Below are 24,796 nucleotides of genomic sequence, written 5' to 3' on the forward strand. Positions count from 1 at the left end.
CTATATTGTAATTGGCATTGATATGGAGGGTTATATGCACCGGTATGGGACGGTGGCATACTAGGGATGGTTTAGCTTCAAAACGCTAAGACCTAACCTAATGGATTAATGGAATGGATTGAAAGATATCGAATCCTAATTGTGGCTAAGTCAGATCAACTGTAACCAAGTTGGATGACTTCCTGGATTAACGGATGGTAGTTACGTCATATCAACTGAATAAGTTGAGTGACCAACTCGTTGGTTTATTGTAGGTCAGTTTAATAAATAGTTGAACTGCTTACCCTGGATTTGGACGGATTTTATATATATGTTTATGGTACCACGAGTTGAGCTTGAGTCTCAGACTTGTTGGTTAGGGTGCGTATATGCAGTGGATGCGTAGCTGGTTATAATAGGTTGAGGTGTACCCTGTTAGGTCTTGTAATATTCCTAATTTTCAAACCCCTAATTTTCAAAAGGATAGTCTCGGTACTTTGTTTAATTGTTTTCTGTTCATTAGTTAAACCAAAGAAAACAAATAACCCAACTAATTAATTCAAATAACGCAAATAAGTCAAGAAAAGCAAATAATTAAAAAGGCAATTAAAAAGTTAATTGTTTTAATTATTTCTTTGGCTTTAATTTTTTGTAAATTGTATGTTATTTTCTGTTTTACGTTAACTTGGAATTTTATTGTTTCTTTAATTGAATTAGTAATTACATGTTTTAATTTATGACTAGGTATAAAAGTGTGGTTAGGGTTTTAGTTCTGTTTAGGTTTAATGTAATGCGCCGACGGGGTTTATAAACTAGGTTGTGTTTATGGGCCGCGTTTCAGACTTTAGATGTAATTGGACTTAGGGTTTTGGTTGCCTATAAATATATAAGATAAGTCTGCTTAGGAAAAAAAATAATAAAACCAAAACACGTCTGTGGAATTAAAAACGAGGAACAGAGGAAGTTGTAGGAGGAATCGCCGGAAATCGTAGAAGACGGCGTAGAGATTTTTGGACAAAGATCTCAAAGGTAAGTTCTAACCTTACTCTCTCCCTTATACTCGTGTTCTTTGCATACTCAATAGTTCCAGGTTGAATTACATGTTTAAAAAAACTAAAAACGTTAGCTGTTTCATGTTCAGAGTTTCACTGAAACTGAATTTGCTTTAAAATTGTAAACTGTTTAAACTTTGAACTTTCTTGTTTAATTCTTGGTTTAATCCATATTAGTAGCATAATAAGGACTGAATTAAGGGTTGGAATCTTCTGGGATTGAGTTAAACTCTCTGAAAACCTATACGGTGAAATGTCGGAGGCGTAAACGGCGACTGGAGAGGAGAACACGAAGAAGAGGAGAGAGAGAGCCGGTTCCTATTGGATTGGAGCCGGCTCTCCTTGGACTGGAGGCGGCTCCAATGGTCTAGGAGCCGGCTCCAGGGCCATTGGAGGCGGCTCCAATATTCTGGAGCCGGCTCCAGGTTGTTTATTCGTGGGTTTTTGGTTCTGTTGGTTGTTTTTCCAATTTTTCAGTGATTAGGCTTCCTAGTGATTGTTTTAATATGTTTTAGTGGAGAATGAATACTGTAATGGATGGTTTAGGAGTGGTCTAGGGTAAACGTAAATATGCAAAGACCAGATTAACATAGAATTGGACACAAAGCATTAATCATTAGGATTACATGGAGTTAATTACGAATGTCTTGTAGACTGTGTGGATTTGGAGTTTCTAATTTCTTAATTATATTAGAAATTTTCTGTGAGAGCTTGTCCACTCGAATTATATGTTCATGGAAATAGAAATTATGCTAAAAATTTATATTTCACTGAAAATTAGTTGATGATTAAATTTAACGGTTAGTGCGGCAGGTTGTTGGACAGGAACTATAAGTATAATAGATTACTTATATTTATTTTGCATGCTATAGATTTGAGTGGAAAAATATCTATTTAAGCTCTGTTAATTCTATGGAAATTGGGAATAGGTCATAATTACAAATAAAGCCCTGTATGATCAAATTATGGATTCTGAATTGGCTTACTTAAGCATGTTTGTTAATCTGTTCTAACATGTTTAGTTTGGAACTGTTGGTATTGACATTTATATGGTCATTATTTTACCAACTGTGAATGTAAATAAGCATGTTGATTATCTATTTCAATATGCATAGTAAGGAGTAGTTGACATTGATATTTATATTTTCAATGTGAATCAATTATTGGTATTTTTAAGAATGGTTGCTAATGCATTCTATTATGTTTAGTATGGAATTGTTGATATTGTTGTTATTATTAACGATGCTTTATCAACTATTGGACGGATTTGATTGTATGTACCGGTATGGGACGGTGACATACTAGGTTTGGATTAGCTCAAATTGCTAAGTCCTACCTATTTTGGAGTAAGGGCACGGGTTATAAAATACAATCCTCCTTATATATATAAGTCGGTACGGTTGAATACGCCGAGTGACTTACTGGATTTCTTGTGGATGGTTAGGAACGGAGTTTAGATATATTTTTATGTTATCGTGTCATGAGCTTGAGTCTCAGTGTCGACGGTTAGGGTGCGTATATGCAGTTGGATGTGTAGCTGACTGTGAAGGTTGAGGTATACCCTGTTTAGGTTTAGGTACTCATGCCCACTCAGGTGCGTATTGTGTGATGCCTTCTATCCAGGTTGAGACCCCCTTCATGGCCTAGCGAGAGTCCAGTAGTGTGGATATATTTATGTACGGATTATTAGTTATTGTTGAACTATTTAGTATGTACATGCGTATCGAGTCTCTGCTTGGATTGTAATAGGTTAGAACTTGTTCGTGGGCCTGACCTACTCCTATTTTTCAGGTGTACGTCAGTTCCAGGCTTGAGCTTGTTCGTGCTGAGCAGAGACGATCTTCCATTCTACCGACGATGTAGGGTCTCTTTCCAGATCTTGGATTTGGATTTTATTCATTTTACTTGCATTCAGTGTGAGATTTTTATTAGGGGTCCACTAGAGATGGATTCCCGAGTTGTTCAAATTATGGATATTTGGTTTATCAAATTTAAGTATTTAATTATTTAAGGATTATCTTTTAGTTCTCTTTTCAGCTTTAAACTTTCATTTCTTAATTCATTTTGTATTCTGTGTTCGTTATAAAATATTAATTGTTTGGTATTCCCTCGGGTTTGGGCCTGGGCCTGATCAACGCGTGTCTCGGATCCGAGGGGTATCACAGGTCTAGGTACTCATGCCCACCTTTGGGTGCGTATTCGCATGTTGCCTTCTATTCCGGTTGAGACCCCTATTATAGACTAGTGAATGTCCCTTAGTGTGGATATATTTATACGTATGGACTAGATAGATATTGTGAGGTGTCTACGGTGTATCTGCGTATCGGGTCACTGTATGGATTGCAGTTAGATTAGAACTTGTTCGTGGGTCTGACCCATTCCTTTATTATTCTTTTCAGGTACAGGACGGTTCCAGCCTTAGAGCTTGATCGTGCTTGTCGAGGACAGTCTCACTTTCATCTGATTACGTAGGACTTCTCTCGATGTTTTTAGTATTATCTATTTTCGGTTTCATTCTCAGTTGAACTTTTAGTTAGGGGTCCATCAGTGGATTCCCAAGTTGTAACTTTGAAGTTTTGGAGGATTGGAGTTTCAATTTTCAGTTATACATGGAGGATTTTATAATTAATGTTTCTTTCAGTTTTATTCTGTCTTTATTGTTCTTTTTGTCATCTGTGTTCGTTTTAAAATACTTTAATTGTTTGATATTCCCTCGGGTTTGGGCCTGGGCCTGATCAACCCGTGTCTCGGATCCGAGGGGTATCACAGTTGGTATCAGAGCACTCCAGGTTTAAGTGTCTTTAGGACGTTTCATATTAAGACTTCTGCGTAGCGTTTTTTATAGAGCACATGTTTAGGATTCGTTGAATTCTTTTACGGTTCGTTTAAACTTGTATTGATGTCTGTCTTTCTATGTTAACAGCATGGTTAACACTGGAAGAGGACAGAACATGAACAGTCGACAGAGGAGAGCGGCACGTAGACAGCAGGAACGTCTGCAACGTCGGCAAATGGAAGAAGAGCAGCAAATGCCAAGGTTTCAGGAGGAGCAGGAGGAAGTTCAATAGACTCAGGGTCGGGACAGAGATTCAGAGATTCCTCCACACCTCAATGACCTTGTTGCTCGGGCTATAGAGGCTAGGGTAACAGCTGCACTCCGGAACCAACCACAGGTTCAGCAGGCACCTGTACCAGCACCAGTAGTTCAGACGGATTCTTGGGGAAAGGCTAGGAGCTCTTTCACAAAGGGGAGTCCACCTGTGTTCTCAGGCTCCACCGATGCGAGAGCAGCTCACCAGTGGAAGCAGGACATTGAGCGTCATCTTCATTTGGTTCAGTGCACGGAGGTTCAGAAGCAGATGCTTACTACTTTCAAGTTAGTTGGGGATGCACTACAGTGGTGGGAGTCAGTTACCACCCCAGAGGAGAGGATGACATTGACTTATGATGAGTTCAGTACTCGCTTTGAAGAGAATTATTTTCCCTATGCAGTTAGGGCAGTTATGAAGACCGAGTTTCTAAGTCTGCAGCAGGGAAACATGACAGTGGCAGAGTATGAGCAGCAGTTCACACGCTTGTCTCTCTTTGCACCGGAGGAGGTGGATACAGAGGAGAAAAAGCGCAACAGTTTTGTCAAGGGACTGATGTGGTCTATCAAGAGAGCTATTACAGGTAGTCCAGCCTATACTACCTATGCTCAGGTGGTAGACGCCGCGCTACAACAGTATCAGTTGACTGTGGACATCAGACAGGCTCGTGGTGAGAAGCGGGGTGATAAAGACTCTACTAATCAGTCAGCTGAAAAGGGGAACGGCAATGGTCACCGGCAGAATGACAAAGGCAAGTTCCAAGGGCAACAGCCGTGGAAAAAGCACAAGGGTGGTTCAGATGCTCACTGGAATGGGGCACCTATTCAGAGGCAACAGAATGAAGGACCACAGGCAGGACAAGGTCAGCCACAGGCTAACCGACAGAGGAGGCCATTTGGTACTTTCTAGGGTAGTTGTTACACTTGTGGAGAGTATGGTCATACCACCAGGCAGTGTCCTAAAGCAGGACAGGGACAGGGACATGGACAGTATGTGCAGCAGGGACAGAGGGCGCCAGTGCCTCTACCAGCTCCACAGGTTCCACGGATTCAGGGACAGACACATCTGGCTTTACCGGCACCGCCGCAGACTCAGGGACAGGCACCACAGCAGTTGCATTATGGCAGGGTGTATAACCCCAAGCCACAGGATGTTCAGGCACCTCAGACTATTGAGGGTAAGTTTCCTATTCATGGTTTACCTGGACGTGTTTTATTTGATACGGGTGCTACACACTCATTTGTAGCTAGGACTTTTGTTGCTTTATCTGGGATGAGGACGAGGGTATGCACTAGACCTCAGGGTATTTCTACACCATTGGGTGATACAGCTATTATACATGAGAGTGATGGGCCTGTGACACTAGATATTGGCAGACTCAGGTTTCTAGCCAATCTACTGGTCCTGGACATGCACACTTATGATGTGATACTTGGGATGGATTGGTTGTCTCACTACCATGCCCAAGTTGATTGTTTTGATAAATCTATTATTTTTACCATACCTGGTCAGGATATGTATGTAGTAGCTATGCCACGTTCTAAAGGAAGCGGTAGCACCTATTTGTTCCATGTGGAGGAGGAAAAGGATGAGAGGATTACTGTGTCATTGGATAACATACCAATTGTACAGGATTTCCCGGATGTATTTCAGGAGATTCCAGGGTTGCCACCTAGTCGCGAGATTGATTTTGTGATAGACTTAGCTCCAGGCACTGGGCCTATTGCTAGGGCACCCTATAGAATGGCACCGGTAGAGATGAGAGAGCTGAAGGATAAGATTCAGCAGTTACTCAACCAGGGTTTTATTCGTAGGAGTACATCACCTTGGGGAGCACCGGTTCTGTTTGTGAAGAAGAAGGATAGTTCGCTTCGTCTGTGTATAGATTACAGGGAGTTGAACAAGGTTACGATTCGTAACAAGTATCCTTTGCCCAGGATTGATGACTTGTTTGATCAGTTAAGGGGAGCCACATACTTCTCCAAGATTGATCTGCGTTCTGGGTATCATCAGCTGAGGGTTAGGGAGCAGGATGTTCCTAAGACAGCGTTTCTCACGAGATATGGTTCTTATGAGTTTCGTGTTATGCCATTTGAAACGACTAATGCACCTGCAGTGTTCATGGACTTAATGAATAGAGTCTTCCGGGCTTATTTGGATCAGTTTGTTATTGTCTTTATTGATGACATCTTGATCTATTCTCGGTCGGAGGACGATCATGCTAGACATCTTCGCATAGTCTTGCAGACGCTTCGTGAGCACCAGTTATATGCCAAGTTCGAGAAGTGTGAATTTTGGCAGCGGGAGGTGAAATTTTTGGGTCACGTGGTGTCAGAAAAGGGGATAGCAGTGAATCCGGCCAAGGTTTCAGCGGTGGTTGAGTGGGGACAGCCTACATCACCTACTGAGATTCGGAGTTTTCTCGGCCTGGCAGGATATTACAGGAGATTCATCCAGGGGTTCTCCAAGATAGCAAGACCACTCACTCATCTGACCAAGAAGGGTGTACAGTTCGTGTGGGATGAACACTGTCAGCGAGCTTTTGATGAGCTGAAAAGGAAGCTGACTTCTGCACCGGTTCTGGCTACTCCGCAGAGCGGGATAGAGTATCTCGTTTACACGGATGCATCGTTGCAGGGTCTTGGATGTGTATTGATGCAGGAGGGGCGACCGATTTCTTATGGATCTCGGAAACTTAAGCCTCATGAGCTTAATTATCCAACACATGATTTGGAATTGGCAGCAGTGGTCTTTGCCTTGCGTATTTGGAGGCATTATCTGTTGGGTGAGTCCTTCAGATTATTCAGTGATCACAAGAGTTTGCAGTACTTGTTCACTCAGCGGGAGCTGAATATGAGACAGCGCAGATGGTTGGAGTTTGTAAAAGACTATCATTTTTCTATACAGTACCATCCAGGGAAAGCGAATGTGGTGGCGGATGCACTCAGTCGCCGACCTGTTGGTAGTCTTTCTGCTCTATTCACTACTGAGTGGAATGCTTTGAAAAATGTAGATGAGTTGTCAGATGCTTTTATGGCTTGCATGGTAGTTACACCTTCCATCATTCGCAAGGTTTTACAAGCACAACTCACTGATCAGCAATGTGTCGACAAGGTCACAGAGATAGCTTCCGGAGAGGTTCCATTCTACTATGTTGGGGCTGATGGAGGTTTAAGGTACAAGGGACGGCTAGTGGTACCTTCTGCTGATAATTTGAGGAAGGATGTGATGACTGAGACTCATCACTCTGAGTTCTCTGTTCATCCAGGAGGCGATAAGATGTATCAAGATATGAAGCGGCAGTTTTGGTGGGCAGGTATGAAGAGGGACATTGCTCTTTTTGTTTCTCAGTGTAGTACTTGTCAGATGGTTAAGATTGATCATCAGAGGCCGCCAGGAGCTCTACAGTCACTACCAATTCCAGAGTGGAAATGGAAGAGCATATCTATGGATTTTGTGGAAGGGTTGCCAAATTCTTTCAAGGGGCATAATTCCATATGGGTCATTGTGGATAGGTTGACCAAGTCAGCTCATTTCTTGCCTATTTGCACTGACTACACTTCGGAGCAGTTGGCGAGGCTTTACATTTCAGAGATTGTGAAGCTACATGGCATTCCATTGTCTATTATATCGGATAGGGATTCGAGCTTTGTATCTGGATTTTGGAAGAGTTTTCAGCAGGCTTTAGGTACGGAGTTATACCTTAGTACTGCTTATTATCCTCAGACTGACGGACAGACTGAGAGGGTGAATCAGATTATGGAAGATATGCTTCGGTCGTGTGTTCTGGATTTCAAGGGCCACCGGGAGGACTATTTGCCACTTGTGGAGTTTGCTTATAACAATAGTTTCCAGAAGACTATTGGGATGGCACCTTTTGAGGCGTTATACGGTCGACCGTGTCGATCACCTGTTTGTTGGATGGAGGTTGGAGAGAATCGATTCTTAGGTCCTGAGTTCATCAAGGATACCTCTGAAAAGATTGCTCTTTTCGAGATCGCATGCGTACTGCCCAAAGTAGGCAGAAGAGCTATGCTGATCATCGCACTCGTGCTTTGGAGTTTCAGGTTGGGGATCAGGTTCTTCTTAAAGTATCTCCTATGAAGGGTGTTATGCGCTTTGGGAAGAAAGGGAAGTTGTCTCCGCGGTTTGTCGGTCCATTCATGATTACGGATCGGGTTGGAGCTGTTGCTTATCGGTTGGCACTGCCGGATAATTTGGATCGCGTACACAACGTATTCCATGTGTCCATGTTGCGGAAATTTCTGCGCGATGAGGATCGGTATCAGCATATAGATGTTGGGGAGATTGAGTTGCAGCCGGATGCAACTTATTTGGAGCCACCATGTCGTATTGTTGACCGTCGGGATCAAATCCTTCGCAATAAGGTTATCCCTTTGGTTCGTGTGCAGTGGAGTCATCACAATGAGGCTGAGTCTACTTGGGAACGGGAGGATGTCATTCGCTCGCAGTTTCCTGAAATATTTGAATAAGTCAGAGCGAATTCCGAGGACGGAATTCCTTTTGTTAGGAGGGAAGAATGTAATACCCCTAATTTTAAAAAGGATAGTCTCGGCATTTTCAACATATTTATTGTATTGCCTTTTAATTTATTTTATTATCTTTATCGCATTTTTATTTAATTGGTTATTTGAAATTTGAATTAAATTGTTTTATGTGATTATTTGGTTTAATTGTTGTTTACCTATGTGTCATGTGTTTTAAATTGAATTAAGTGTTTTTAATTATTTAATTGGGTTTTTAATTGGAATTAATTAGTTAAGCGGATTTAATTATTTAATTGTTTTTTATTTAATGCTGTGTTTAGTTACAGTTAACCTTGGGGTCGGAAATTTCACATTTGGGTAAGCCGTAACAAAGGTAGTTTCATGGGCCAACCAGGTTTAGAATTAGGGCTCTGTCTCTGATTAAACACGGATTAGGGTTTATGTTTTTACACCTATATATATATGGTTACTCTGTATCAAGGGTTGGAAAAAAAAAAACCCTATTCACGTACCAAAGATACAGAGAGGGAAACAGAGAGCAGTTGTGGGGAAAACAGAGTGAGGCTTAAGAGGAAGTGTACAGAGAGGACCAAGGAGGTATTAGGAGGCTAGACAGTGTTGCACCGGACGTTGGGAAGACGGCGACAAGTTTTGAGTCCAAAACTTCAGGCAAGTTCTTTTCTTCCTCCTTCCCGTTGGCCTGTGTTCTGTGCACCTAGATATACTCTAGGGTTCTAATGGATCAATAATTGAATTAAGCATGTTTTTATATGTCAATTTAACCTTATCTTTGCCTTGAATAAATTCGGTGATGGTTCTTTAACGTTCATTACAGTAGTTGTTTTCTTAAGCGTGATTTGTCTGTGGAATTTGTAGTTTTTGTTTTTGATTTCAACTGTTGTAAACACTCTATGGGGATTATACTGGACATAGTTAGGACCCTTGGGAATAGTCTAAAACTAAATAAAATGGATGGGAAGCGACCGGCGTTGAAGAAGAAGGTCGCAGAAGTCACAGAGGGACAGACGGCTCGCATAGAGGGAGAGAGCCGGCTCCATGGAGGAGGGAGCCGGCTCCCCCCTAGTGTAGAGCTGGCTCTAGGAAGTGTAGAGCCGGCTCTACCCAAGTAGAGCAGGCTCCAATAAAAATTGGAGCCGGCTCCCCCTTTGTTCATAACCTGTTCTCGCTCAGTTTGCTTCCGGAAGGTGTTTAATGCACTGTTTGAAGCTGTTGTGTGTTTGAACTTAAAAAAAAAAATATTGGGACTTGCCATAGTGATTAAGAAGTTAATTTTGGGTCTAAATAGAACTTTTAATTGATTAAATTTTACCTCTAAGTTAACGGAACAAACTGTATAAAATTTATGCACATTGTACACGATTAAGGAATGGAAGAAGACTTAATTGCTCAAGCTTATTTTTGAGCATTCCAGTGGGATCTAATATGTTTATAAATTGTTCTAAATACATTATAGGGTCATTGATGTATTGAAGTTGACCTATGCATGCTTTGGAGGCTAATTGTTGAAATAGTAAATACTTTCTGCAATGATATGGATTATCGTTTGGATTTTTAATTGCTAGAACATCAAATATCTTCCTGCAATTATTTGGATAATGTTTTGGAATGTAATTTACTAAATTATGATTTCTATATTGTAATTGGCATTGATATGGAGGGTTATATGCACCGGTATGGGACGGTGGCATACTAGGGATGGTTTAGCTTCAAAACGCTAAGACCTAACCTAATGGATTAATGGAATGGATTGAAAGATATCGAATCCTAATTGTGGTTAAGTCAGATCAACTGTAACCAAGTTGGATGACTTCCTGGATTAACGGATGGTAGTTACGTCATATCAACTGAATAAGTTGAGTGACCAACTCGTTGGTTTATTGTAGGTCAGTTTAATAAATAGTTGAACTGCTTACCCTGGATTTGGACGGATTTTATATATATGTTTATGGTACCACGAGTTGAGCTTGAGTCTCAGACTTGTTGGTTAGGGTGCGTATATGCAGTGAATGCGTAGCTGGTTATAATAGGTTGAGGTGTACCCTGTTAGGTCTAGGTACTCATGCCCACCTTTGGGTGCGTATTCGCATGTTTCCTTCTATTCAGGTTGAGACCCCTATTATAGACTAGTGAATGTCCCTTAGTGTGGATATATTTATACGTATGGACTAGATAGATATTGTGAGGTGTCTACGGTGTATCTGCGTATCGGGTCACTGTATGGATTGCAGTTAGATTAGAACTTACTCGTGGGTCTGACCCACTCCTTTATTATTCTTTTCAGGTACAGGACGGTTCCAGCCTTAGAGCTTGATCGTGCTTGTCGAGGACAGTCTCACTTTCATCTAATTACGTAGGACTTCTCTCGATATTTTTAGTATTATCTATTTTCGGTTTCATTCTCAGTTGAACTTTTAGTTAGGGCTCCATCAGTGGATTCCCAAGTTGTAACTTTGAAGTTTTGGAGGATTGGAGTTTCAATTTTCAGTTATACATGGAGGATTTTATAATTAATGTTTCTTTCAGTTTTATTCTGTCTTTATTGTTCTTTTTGTCATCTGTGTTCGTTTTAAAATACTTTAATTGTTTGATATTCCCTCGGGTTTGGGCCTGGGCCTGATCAACCCGTGTCTCGGATCCGAGGGGTATCACAGTTTCTCTCTAAAAACTCTCTGTATCCTTCCGCCCCTTACTGCTGCTATAAGGGTTTTTCAAACCCTATTGCAGACCATCGTATATATTTATATAGGTTAAATAAAACCCTAACTCCAATCCAATACTAAGTCGGCTAATTATAAAAGAAAAGAAAAATAAAATAAAAGTACAATTACATCAATATAAACTGGCCTATACGTTTTAACCAATTATATACATATAATTTCTCATTAATATATATATATATATAACCTAGTAACATAATATTATTATTATCACCATTAAAATAAATAACAACAATAATAACAATCTATATTCGCCAATATATATATGCGAGTATATATATATATATATACCACCAACCATATATGGGAATTACTCGTATCCATCTGCAACCTCTATTCAAATAGTCCATGAGACTCCCTGTTGGTCCATTACTACGATCCAAATCCATCAATTTAAACTAAAAATAAAACATAATAAAATAAAATAAAAGTCACACCAAAATCAAATAACAAATAATTTCCTTCTACACTTAATGTAAACACAACACTTAAACACACACAAAATTAAACAATTAATTCAATTACACATATATCATAAAAGTATCAAACCGCATAGCCACGTAAACAACTAAAATCAATAAAAATAAATAATAAAAATTTCAATTATATCCTTTTTAAAACTAGGGGTATTACAATTTCCTGGCTAAAATCCTGGTATCGTCTCTAACTTTATACTTTGCTTTATTTTATCTGCATGTGATTAATTGTTTAATTGTTAAAATAAGTAAAGTTGTTAAAATAAGTAAAGTTGGTAACGATACAGATCTGTTTTAAAACAAACAAAACTTTCTAAGCATTTTCCGCTGCATACGACTCACATCAACGACTGAAATTTCCATGATCTTCCCTTTCTTCAACCAAGTTTTGGGTGTGTTGGGGGCTCTTAACTTTTGGCAAAGGCTATATATTTCCCGGTGGAAATGTACTTTGTGCAAAAGAAGATAGTGGCTTGGACAAGAAAGTGGATTGTTCTTCTTATTTTTAGCATAGTTTGCTTTCTTGTATCAGTAGTGGCCTTAATTGGATCAATTAAGGGTCTTATAAGTGCAAAACTCAACTAAAATTAAAAATGCAGGGTGATGCTCTTCAAAAAATTTCATTATTAATATTAGGATTTGCAAATGCCAAGACGCGAGCTCCCAAAGACAACATTGTTCTTCATTAATTGATTATAGAATAAATACGTATTAGTCTTTTTTTCTTTTTCTTTTTTTATTGACAAGAAACTCACACATCCACTTTGGACACTTTAAAAGGTAAAGGAAATACCACACTTAAAATATTCTTATTATTATAATAATAATTATCATCATCATTAAAGCCATTTCTTTCTCTCCTAAATTATCCAAAAGACGTACTAAACACAAACTTTCATCTCCATCCGTTTTTTCTTTTTTCCTTAGGTGCTATCTTGATGTAGTCCATTCACAAATGTACAATCATTTTTAATTACAAAATTAAAAAATATAACATGTGAGGAAAACTTATTTATGGATAAATCACATTCTACATTCACCCACCCTCTTTATTTTCTTTATTTATTATTTTTTTATTCTGTAATTTAAGACGATGGGTATATTTGTAATTAGACTATGATCAAGAAGAGTACCTTCTCATCAGTGAGTAGGTTAAGGAAAAAAAAAAGAAAAATTATTTTTTTCCTAACAGTAACAAATGTTAGTATTCAGATGAAAGTAACAATTTATTTTTTCCTCCAATTTTTTATTTTTTATTTTTCCATAATTGGTGGGTCAACAAGGCATTCATTAAATTACATTAAGCACCAATGTTTTGTTACGTTAAGCACTAATGGAAGAAAAGAAAAGAAACGAATAGCTTACTGTATTCGTTAAGGAAAATATATATATATATAATTTTAAATTATATTTATCATAATTTTATAATTTTAATTTTTTTATGATAATTTCAGGTATCTTTTCACATTAAAATTTGTAAAATAAAAAGAATGACTGATCCATCCTATTTATTATTCATACTTCGTCCTTTCCTCTCATTCATTTTTCGTTCTTCTTTCTTCTCATTCATTTTTCACTCTGCATAATAATTACAAACATTTACGTAGACAAAGACAATGAAAAAGAAATGGCGTCCTTGGACTTTCCACTCTGCATAATAATTGTTGAATAAATAATTGAGGCAAGTTGAGTGTTCAATAGGCTATAAATTTTGTTAAGAAACACCAATTTTAATATTTGTGTACTTTTAACTTTGCTAATTCAATCCTTGATTAATTTGATACTTAAATAATCCAACTCAATCGAATTCATATATATTAAGATCGTGTTTGGTTAACTTCATAAAAAAACACTTTAGTAATTATTTGATTCAAAATATAGAAATTTACGTTTTTTTTGAAATAGACAAGTCACTCAAAAGGTCCAACCAAGATGTCAATATTTAACTACTTACAGTAAACTGCACATCTCAATATTCCCAAATTTAGAAATGATGTGAACCATTATGCTCTTTTATTTAGGTGTTTTTGTCAAAACGAGAACAACAATATTTTATAGCCACCTTTAAACCTAGAGCTCTACCAAATTTTGCTGTTGAGAATTGGGACCACCCATAGACTGTAACTGCAATAAAATAATGATGATTTTTGTTACTAAAACTAAAATAGAATAGACCATAAACTACTCAGCAATCAGTTGACAAAAAGTCAGAACTCTATGTATAAAGCATAAGATAAGATTATTTTCAATTAATCTACATTGACAAATCTCCAAATCCATTTAAATGCAATGATCAATAAGAAGAGCTTATGGATCTTGTATGATGGATGCTTTTTGTTTTGCCTTTTTTTTTTTCTTTTTTTTTTTTAGGTCTCTTGAACTTAATCAAAGAGCTAAGCTTTTGAAATCAAAACGCTTTAATACTTTGCTGTAAAAACTCCAATAAGTGAAGTGTACTCTTTTTTCAATTTTCTATGAAAGCACACATAATATTTGTTTTTATTTTACCTTTCTACAATACAGTTATACATATTCTAACATACTATTACATTATTAATATACATAAAACTTAATTAACCTTACAAGCTCACACTAAAACTGAAAATTCAATAATGTTTTCCTGTCTTAACATCTTATTCACTAGCTGAAAGATGGTAGGCAATAGGAATCACACACAGATCTCTTTTCTTGCTAACTGCTGCACCAAAGGCCTCAGTCATGTCTAGATCTCCTTGCTTCTCTCCAAGTTTCCAGTCAAAGTGATACAATAAATTAGCAAGTGCAAGCTCAACATTAGCTAGCGCGAATGATATGCCAGGACATATTCTCCTTCCAGCACCAAATGGTGTAAATTGAAAATGAGTCCCCTTGTAATCAATTGAAGTGTCAAGGAATCTCTCTGGATGAAATCTCTCTGGATCACTCCAATTTTTAGGATCCCTACCAATTGCCCATACATTGACAAGGATTTGAGTTTTCGCAGGTATTTCATATCCGTTGATTTCACATCTCTCTCTACTCTCTCTTGGAATTAATAAAGGGAGAGGAGGGTGTACTCTGAGAGTTTCTTTGATAACTAACTTTAAGTAACTCAATTCATGGATGTCATCTTCAGTAAGAATATTTTCTTTTTTGCATGAAACATGTCTTACCTCAGCTTGTGCCTTTTCGATAATTCTTGAATTTTTCAACATTTCTGACATTGCCCAAATTAAAGTTGTAGATGATGTTTCAATCCCGCCAGCAAACATGTCCTGAAAGAGCTTTAAAATTGAGTTGAAAGAATAGAGAATATATATAGACCAATGTCATTAATATCATGACTTATATATTGATAGAGTCCTATTATGCTATCTAAGAGCTTGGCCTGAAAAGATGCAATTTTGGGCATTAGCCACTTTTGGTGTTGGACTAGCATTACATGTATGTATATTGAAAATGTTTGAAACTGAATTTTATTGCGTAAAAAGGGTTTTGGACTTTGGCTCGGCTGAGGTAAAAATTAATTCATTGATTTTGGCAGAAGCAGAAATTAAATGTACTAACCAAGAGAACTGACTTGATGATTGACGTAGTTAAGGGGATCTCAAGGTTACCCTTCTCCTGAAGTTTTAGAAGAATATCAACCAGGTCTTCATGAACAGCTTCACCATCACCGATCTGTGTTGCCACCTTGCTAACTTTATGGTCATCAATGATGTTGGTTAATGCCCTATCAAGGTTTTGATGAAGCTTCTCAAGTCTATGTCTCAGCCCATTTATCAAAGGAAGCACTTTAATTGAAGGAAAGAGATCAGCGAACTTGAAACTTCCTGCTACAACTGTGGCTTGCCTGATAAGTGATATGAATTCTTTTTGGCCATGATATTTCTTACCAATGGCTGCCTTTGCAGTGACACTGTATGTCAACGAGAAAATCTTTTCACTGAGATTGATGAGGGATCCTGTATTTGTCGAAATAGATTTGATCAAATTCAAAGTCTCTTCTTCCCTGATGGGTCGGAATGATTGGACGCGTTTAAAACTTAAAAGCTCCAGTATGCAAATTTTTCGAAGTTGTCTCCAGTAATCCCCATAAGGTGCAAGGACAATGTCTTTCTCAGATATGATACTTACAGCAAGATTAAAAGGCCTGCTAGCAAAGATGATATCATGTGTTTTCATCACCTCTTTTGCAATTTCTGCTGAAGAAATGACAACGATTGAAAGTTGTCCAAGTTGCAGGTGCATCAGAGGTCCGTGTTTCGTGGCCAAATCTCTTAGGCGGTGATGGGGTAGAGTTCCAACAAATTGGTGGATGTTTCCTATTAGAGGTAACTTCCATGGTCCAGGAGGCAGTTTTGGAGATGAACTGAACTTGGTTTTGAATACCATGAACAGAAACAGTAGGAATGTGAAAAGAAATGGGAAGGAGATGAATGGGAACTCCATCATCAATTCGAGTGTTCACTTGTCTCAGTGGAATGATTGCTTTTCATCCACATCTCTCTGTAGATTCGAGTGTTCACTTGTCTCAGTGGAATGATTGCTTTTCATCCACATCTCTCTGTATCACTTGCTTCTACAATATAAGAAAAAGAAAAAACTATTTTAGACACTATTTTGAATACAAGGTTCCTTTTTTTAGCAAGTACAGTAAAACTCAGGTTTTCACCACGACCTGTAGAAATTGTTTATATTTAAGACAGTCGAACTTACACCTTACACTTTATGCTTTATGAGGCATAGGATCAAGGCGACTCAACACTCGATCCAACGCCTTAGATTAGGCGGTGGTTGTTATATTCTTTGTTTTGTGAAAAAGTTGCTTACAGTTGGTGCCACTAATTGCCACATATAAATAAGTGAAATGTTAGGTATGAATCAAGGAAGATATTCAGAAACAATAAATCAAACGTGTGGAGCATTTTGAGAATAGTCTGTTAATTACATGTAAGAAGTATGAACTAATTTTGATTCCATGGGAAGTCAAATGCCCTTTTGCATGGAAGATCTTGCTAAATTCCTGAATTACTATAGATTTTGTAAATTAAATGAATAAAACACGTATAAATCATCTAATTCATCAAGATTTTGAATAATTCACTCTGATACCAAAATCAAATATAAGATGTAAAATCTACCAACTGCAATCACATAGCACTATATGCCCTTAATAGATCTGAAATTTAATTATTTGAAATTAATTTTTCTATTTGGATTAAACTTGCATATCATTTGGAACAAAATCCCAAAATCTAAGTTTCTTGTTTCCATAAACTATTCAATTGGAATACAAATTTGAAATATTTGAAATTTCAATTCTCAACCAAAGTTATTATATATATAAGGTCAAGTGCAGAAAACATTCTTATGCTTACGATGCATATTACACCCCCTCACGTGAAAAAAAAAAAAAAAAAAAAAAAAAAAAAACAAACCTATAAAGTTTCAATTTGGTACAAATAAGTCCCTCTGACAAATTTAAACCCTAAATTGACTAAATTACCCTTACTGAACCCTTTTTATAAAATATATAAAAATAAATAATTTTGTAAAATAACTGAAAAAGACACTATTGGAGGTCGCCGGCAAATTCGGCAATGGACAAGTAAAGATAAAAATAAAAAATTAAAATTAAAATTAAAATATAAAAGAAAAGTAAAGATAAAAATAAAAAATAAAAAATAAAAAACGAAAAACGAAAATAAAATACAAACTAAAGAAAACAAATCTATTCCTAACTCCGAAAATTAGTGCACAATGATATTAGATTTTTTTTTCCTTTTTTTTTTTTTTTTTGTTTATCAGTGTTGGTACGAAAATAAAAAAATAAAAAAAAGTAGAAAACAATAAATTGAAATCTCAAAAAATTCTAATCCTGGTTCTACAAATTCTGAAAGATTAAAAAAAAAAAAAAAAAGTTTAGAGATATATATAAAGAAAAAAATATTTTTTAAAAAATATATAAAATAATGTGCACATAACACCCATATACTATTAGATTAATAACATATATATCCCCTTAAACATTTTCAAAAGAGTAAAAGGGCAAAACAGGTATTACAACACTAATTTATGTCACATGGAGTATTTTTGCACATATTTTAAAATAGGGATAAAATTGCTACGCGGAATATAATTGAAGGGTGTTTTCTGCACTATATATATACATATATATAGAGTAGTGATCTCTTACTCCCCATGGAGCCAGAAAATTCTTCTGCACTTTCTATAGTAACCATCAGATTAAATCTAATAGTCATATTCCACACCCACCTATATACTTTCATTTTAATACAAGACCACTATTACTATTTCTAATTTCTAAATTTAATATTTACTAATACCACTAATTACAACAATAAAGGTAAATACCAAACAAATAAAAATATAAATCGCTTCACCTCTAGAACATCTTACCATCACTAATCGAAATTTTTATTTTCTTTGATGTCTTTGTTGTAACTTTACATATCTTTTTATACCTTTTTTTTTTATGATAGTGAAAATGAAAATAATGGTAGCAAAAAAATAAAAAAAATAATGATAGTGAAAACGAAAAAAATGATCTATTTTATTTTCTTATTATTAGTAATTGGAATGTATTTACAATTAGTTAGAATTTGAAATAAAATAAAACAAAACTAATAAGAAGATGAGACAATTTGTGATAAAGAGTAAGAGAAAAATAAATTAAATTTTTAATTTTTAGATAAGAAGCATTATATAATAATTTAAATTGTAATCTATTAAATTTTGGATCGTGATAAACAATTTAGACCGATCTCCTAGGCAGAATCTAGGTGGCTTATTGCATGGCAGTCCAATTGTCAAAGTTTTGAAATCTTTTCCTCTCTCCTCTCTTTTTCTCCTCTCTCTGAATCTCAGAGAAGACCACCCAAACCCAGAGGGACAATGGTGCCCTCATATCAACAAACCTATAACACCTGATGCATCAATACTTTCTCGTCAAGCCCCGACCGTGGCCCTCCCTCGCCGGTCTCGAAGTTGTTTTACCGGCAAGAAACAACGAGAAACGGCAAGCTGAACGTTGAGATTGAACTGACCGATGAAGCGACTGAACAACGGTGAAGAGGGCTGTAGGATTGTTCAGCGAGCAAGAAAATATGGTTCTGGGTTCGATACTCAATTAATGAGCTAGACCCAGAAGAGAGCTTAGATATAACAAGTCCAAGTTGAGTTGTAATTTAAATTACTTATTTTACAAGTCATCAAGTTCAACAGGGATTCCACAACTGGGAAGGAGTTCAAACTTACCTTACTTGAAGAGTTTGTGATGAAAAGGGTAAGGACACTACATTAGGAAGGAATATAAACAAGGTTGGGCATTCTACACTTTCCATGCTAGTATACAATTTCCGTAGAATGAACCAAAGCTGAAGGAATTCGAAATTCAAGTGTGCCAACCTTGAATTGGTTCAAGAAGTTTGACATACTGCCAGTTATTATTCAAAGCCTTAGGAAGTTAATTTCTCTCAGAAAATCAAAATTGATTTTTCTGTTGTCTTTCTAGAACCCACATATATTCACCTAGTGAGTCTAGAGTTGTGGTGTTTGAATCATGATCGTGATCATACAGTTGTATTAACATCAATCAGACAAAGTAGATATTTTTCTACATCATTCAGACAATTAAAGAACAGAAGTAAACGCAGTCACACTTTGGAAGGGTTGGAGCATTCACGGAGTGCTGTCTGATCTACCTGTTACTCTTTTACAAATATCAAATATAAGCCTAAGATCAAGTTGCTATTGGACAAGGAGTCGCAAAGCCAGAGGATCATCAGTGGTTGGTGTGGTGTAGAACGATAGGGTGTGAGCCAGAGTCAAAGTTCAGTATACTTTATTCCAAGCATAGTGGATTGGTTTACTTTGGACTGCACAAGTCCACAAAGTTTTTCCCATAGCAGTTGACGTATTTTATTAATTAGGATTTTCTCGCTAAAATCCTGGTGTCATCTCTAACTTTATATTTTACTTTATTTTATCTGCATATGATTAACTATTTAATTGCTAAAATATAAAATAAGTAAAGTAGTTAAGGACAACTTTATTTTATCTGCATATGATTAACTATTTAATTGCTAAAATATAAAATAAGTAAAGTAGTTAAGGACACAGACAAAACTTAAAACTTTCCAGTATACATTCCGCTGCTACTCACAGATAAAGGTCTGAATAGCGAGAAGCTCGGATGGACAGAACCGGCGAACAAGAATAAAAATAACAGAATTGGCAGCGAACATGGATGAATAGAACGGCGGACGGCGGTATGAAGGCGACAGCAAAGTGTTCGGCGGTGAAACAAGTTTGAATTCATGGTGTCTATGGCCTGAATATGTATACGTATATATTGACCAACAGTGTATGCTCCATTGACAACCGGAAAAGCTTAAACGAAGACGAGAGAGGAAGTTCAAGCAGATCACAATCAGAGCAGAGCAACACCGGACCTAATTTCAACTGACCCAACCGCGTAGCTCGAAACAACCACGACTAAGCTCAATCCGACGAGCCCTCAAGTAGCGGCGCAAGCTCTCAAGCCTCGGCAAAACCTATATCTGTCCGGCAATCTCCATATTAACACCGAACCCATGTTAAAATGTTGAAATGAGAAATAAAAAGTCTACAATGAATGATGGTTGTTATTGATTAGTGCAAAATTAGAAGTTCAAAGTCCATGTTTGAGTTGAACAGTAAAGAAGACTTTGTAGGCTAAATGTTGAATAAATTGTGTGTTGTACATCAGACCATTAATGATGATTTGATAGTCTTTGTATGTGTAGAGTCCTAGTAAAGAGTACTTTGAAAATCGGAAGACAAGATGAATATAGGAAGGTAGAGCTGTAGTCCATGTATATGCTGGTTGTCTGAAAATTTTAAGTGTTGTATTCCTTCTGTTTTCTTCTTTTCTCTTCTCTGTTTCAATATTTCATCTACTGCAATTAATTCTTATCAATTAAAATCATTTTCTCTCTTCACACAATAACAACCCATCCTTGTTTTCATTAGCTACCCAACCGGCGGCCCTCCTATGCTCCGACGACTTCTTTTTTTACCTCTCCGTTCGCTTTTCTCGGATCCACCGTTCACCACTTCTTGCCTATTTCCCTCTCCGGTTCCAATCTACCCTTCTTTGCTTTGTACGGAAAAATGGGTCTTCATCTTGTGAGAAAGAGAAAGAGACTAAGAGAGAGACCCAAATTGAACTCTGCAACCGCCGGCAACACCAACCAGATCGTTCACCATTTCTTGTTTCTTTAGAATGCGTGAGATATTAGTAAGAGAAAAAGAAATAGAAAAAGAAATAGAAAAAGAAAAAGAGGAAAGAGGAAGAGAGGAAAGTAGTCTAGCTGGACACGCCACATTGCTTCTGCTAAAATAAACGGTCAGATACATCATTTAAAGTATTATTTTCTTTAAAAAAGATTATGGGTGAAATGTTATGCAAAAATCACATGGTACTTTAAGTTGATCAAGTGAATAAAAAATTTGAGATTTTATTTTTAATTATATTGATAAATATTAAATATGAAAACTAAAAATAGTAATAGTAATTTTGTATTAAAAGAAAAGTATATAGGTGGGTTTAAAATGTGACTATTGAATTTACTCGAATAATGATCACTGTAAATCGTGTAGAAGAATTTTTTTATTCTATGAAGAGTAAGAGATCACTACTATATATATTATTTGTGTACTATATATAATGTAACCGCTGCAGTTTCTATCTTACATGCATCAAACATTAATTGATAAAAGGGTAAAGTACAATGACACCCTTTGAGGTTTGGCATAAGGACAGATAGATACAAGTTGGCCCATTTTTGGACAATCACACCCCTTCAAATTTGATAAAATGGACAAAGAGACCCCGACAATGATAAATTGACTTTAATACCCTTTGATATAAAATTGACATTTTAATTTACTTAAATACCCTTGGATTAAACCCAAACCCAAACAATCCTAACAGTGTAAAGAACCCAATTTCCCTTTCTCTCTGTGTATGTGTATATATACACACACTATGTTGACCATCAAAACCGCCACCACCGCCATCATCACACCTCCGCCTCCGCCGTTGTCGCCACAACATCACACCTCAGCCGTCGGGGTTCACCCTTCAGGCGCATCATCATCACACCTTCACGCGCTCTTTCTTCAGCGATATTTTTTCGGAGCTCACCGTCTGCCGCTAAGGTTCACCACCTCCTTCATGAAACCCTCGTAAGTTGCAGACGAGGTTATGGTGCTCACCATCTGCCGTCGGTGCTAACCACCTCAATTTCTCGGCCATAGAAACCGACCGGAGCCACCTTTGTTAACCCTTGCTTCGACTTCACCTCCTACCAACAACGACCACATCTATAAGCTCTCTCTCACACACACAGCTCACAACAACCCTTATTGGCGGCAGAACCACCGATTTTATCCTCTATCCGCATCATCCAGATCTGATGATGACGGAACCAATTGTAGAGTCAAGCCAAACGCCCCTCTTTCTTCAGCAATCACTCTAGACTCAAAGCTTCGCTCTACGCTCAAACATCAACTCTCTGCCGTCGTCAAGAATCAAAGAAGCCGATGTGGGGAGTACGTCTCTGTCAATCCTTGATTTGTCCGTTTCACACCGAAAATGGTGTCATGTGGAGGTGGTGTCATGGCCGAAGTTTTGGGTCTGGGTTTGATAGGTTTACAATATACATATAGATATATGTATAGGTGTAGTAAGTGTATAAGGATAAAAGAGTCATTTAAAAGTTTTGATATTTATAATTTAAATTAATAAAATATTAAAGGGCAATCTTGACTTTTTACCAAATTTAAGGGGCTGTTTGGATCAAATTTCTAACAAGGGAATATAATTGTCCAAAAATAGGCTAACTTGTATCTGTCTATCCTTATACCAAACCTCGGAAATGTTTGTATATTTTACCCTTGATAAAATTAGCTGGAGGTGCATGGTCCTCAAATAATTGTTGGATTGAAGTTGACATTCTGGGAAGGCTTAAATGAAAATGACCATTGCTATTGCCGGTCACGAGTCATGACCAAAGAAGCAGTCCAAAAACAAAATTCTCTCTCCTCTCACTTTGCGAGTCAATCCCAGGACACTCTCTCTCACTTTGCGGTTCAATCCCAGTACACACTCTCTCTCTCACTCTCTATTTTGATTTTCAGTTTTTTCTCTAAACAATACAAAACACTGACGGCATTATTTACTGGATCAAATAGATACTAAAATTTGAGTCCAAACTTGAAAGATATCGGATTGTTTTATGGGAAAATTACATATAAATGGAGTCAAAGTTCCATATTTACTTAGAGACTGAGTCAAAGTTCCATATTTCTCTAAAATGGATTACTGAGGTGGCACATGTTTTTTTACTGTTTAGAAAATTGTGGTGCCTAAAATGCCCTTCTCTAACAAAAAAGTAGTACCTTCAGTGCAAAAAAGTAGTACCTTCAGTTCAAAAAAGTACCTTCGAAGAAAAAGTAGTACCTTCGCGGGTGTTTAAAAAACATGGTACCTGGACGCCAAAAAGTAGTACCTTCAGTTCAAAAAAGTAGTACCTTCGAAGAAAAAGTAGTACCTTCGAGGAAGGGTATTTTAGGCACCACAATTTCTAAACAGTAAAAAATCATGTGCCACCTCAGCAATCCATTTTAGAGAAATATGAAACTTTGACTCAGCCTCTAAGTAAATATGAAACTTTGACTCCATTTATATGTAATTTTCCCTTGTTTTATCGGTCGTGTTAGAGATGAAATGAAAAGAAATAAAATATAAAGAATAAATGGAGCTCAGACCTAGAAACTTTTCCCCTACATTTGGAATTGGGCGGACCCAAAAAAAATCAAGGAAGTTTAGGAAGTAGAAGAAGGAAAAAAATAAATAAAGAAAAAATAATAGGAAAAGAAAAATGATAGAATTTTAAAAAATAAAAAAATAATAATAATAAAATAAAATAAAAAGTTAAGAGAATTGTTAGAATTTAATATTTTTAGGAGGTATAATATACAAATTTCTATATATATGTAAAAATAATTTTAAAAGTCATATATATTATATAAGGAGGGGCCAGACCATGGCAAGTGCCACCACCTAGACATATGCTTGATCCGCCCCTGGTGGACCAAATTACAAAACCAATATAAGTCATCTCTTTTACAATTTGGATTGATTCTCAATTTGATTCCGTTCTAATGTTTATGCTTTTTAAAATTTAAGGATGAATTTACCGCTGATACAACATGATGGTAACTACAAATAAATAAAAACATGACAAGATGGTCAATATAAAAAAATAAAATAAAATGTTATATTTTAAATTTTTTAATAGTAATATTATAAAAGATCACGGAACCAATTATATCAAGAAAATCTGATCTAAAGGAGTGGAGAAAAGTATTACTATCTTGTGAGGGTGTGATAATTTTCGTTTCTCGGTCTCCAGTTTATGGTAGTGTGTTTTTTTCCGATAATAATAAAATATACAAATATATATATATATATATATATATATATATATACACACACAATGGATTTTTGAATTGTTCCTAGTTTGGGTCTGAATTTCTTTTGTATTAAACCTTGGTTTAATGGTCTGGGTTATTGTATCATGGGTTGGCCCTCTCTATTTGGGCAATTCCTCTCTTGTGGCTGTAAATTTTCTACTGTTAATATATTCATAATCTTTACCTTTTTTTCTTTGCTTAACTTTTAAAAAAATAATAATAATAAAATAAAATAAAAATTACGAGGGAGAGAGAGAGACTTACAGTGTTGGAGATAAAATTGTAACGAGTGTCTTCAGTGTAGATTGGAACACTGAATGTAGAGAGAACTTTGCCCTGTACTTATAGTGAAAGTTTAGACAAATTGTAGTGTGTTTGGTTTTTTTTTTTTTTGGTTGGATGACAATACAAAGACATAAAAAGTTTGCA

The 24,796-nt window shown here is 36.6% G+C and overlaps 1 protein-coding gene across 3 annotated transcripts; it reads right to left on the minus strand.

Moving 5' to 3' along the window:
* Positions 1–14,285: 14,285 nt before the first annotated feature.
* LOC132312289 (desmethyl-deoxy-podophyllotoxin synthase-like) lies at positions 14,286–24,796 on the minus strand. 3 transcript variants are annotated; one of them, XM_059810595.1, is made up of 4 exons: positions 24,632–24,796; positions 23,332–23,379; positions 15,389–16,403; positions 14,286–15,096 (listed from the first exon to the last, which is right to left on the minus strand). In XM_059810595.1, the coding sequence occupies exons 3-4, from the start codon at positions 16,274–16,276 to the stop codon at positions 14,476–14,478; spliced, it is 1,509 nt and encodes a 502-aa protein (XP_059666578.1). In that variant the 5' UTR covers positions 16,277–16,403; positions 23,332–23,379; positions 24,632–24,796; the 3' UTR covers positions 14,286–14,475. The 3 variants fall into 3 exon arrangements, with proteins under 3 accessions (XP_059666578.1, XP_059666579.1, XP_059666577.1); XM_059810596.1 differs by having other exon boundaries at positions 23,313–23,379; XM_059810594.1 differs by lacking the exon at positions 23,332–23,379.

Source organism: Cornus florida, unplaced genomic scaffold (assembly GCF_030987335.1).
Source record: "Cornus florida cultivar Cherokee Brave unplaced genomic scaffold, ASM3098733v1 CherokeeBrave_3.0.0_Hap2_Chr06, whole genome shotgun sequence".
Lineage (NCBI taxonomy): Eukaryota > Viridiplantae > Streptophyta > Magnoliopsida > Cornales > Cornaceae > Cornus > Cornus florida.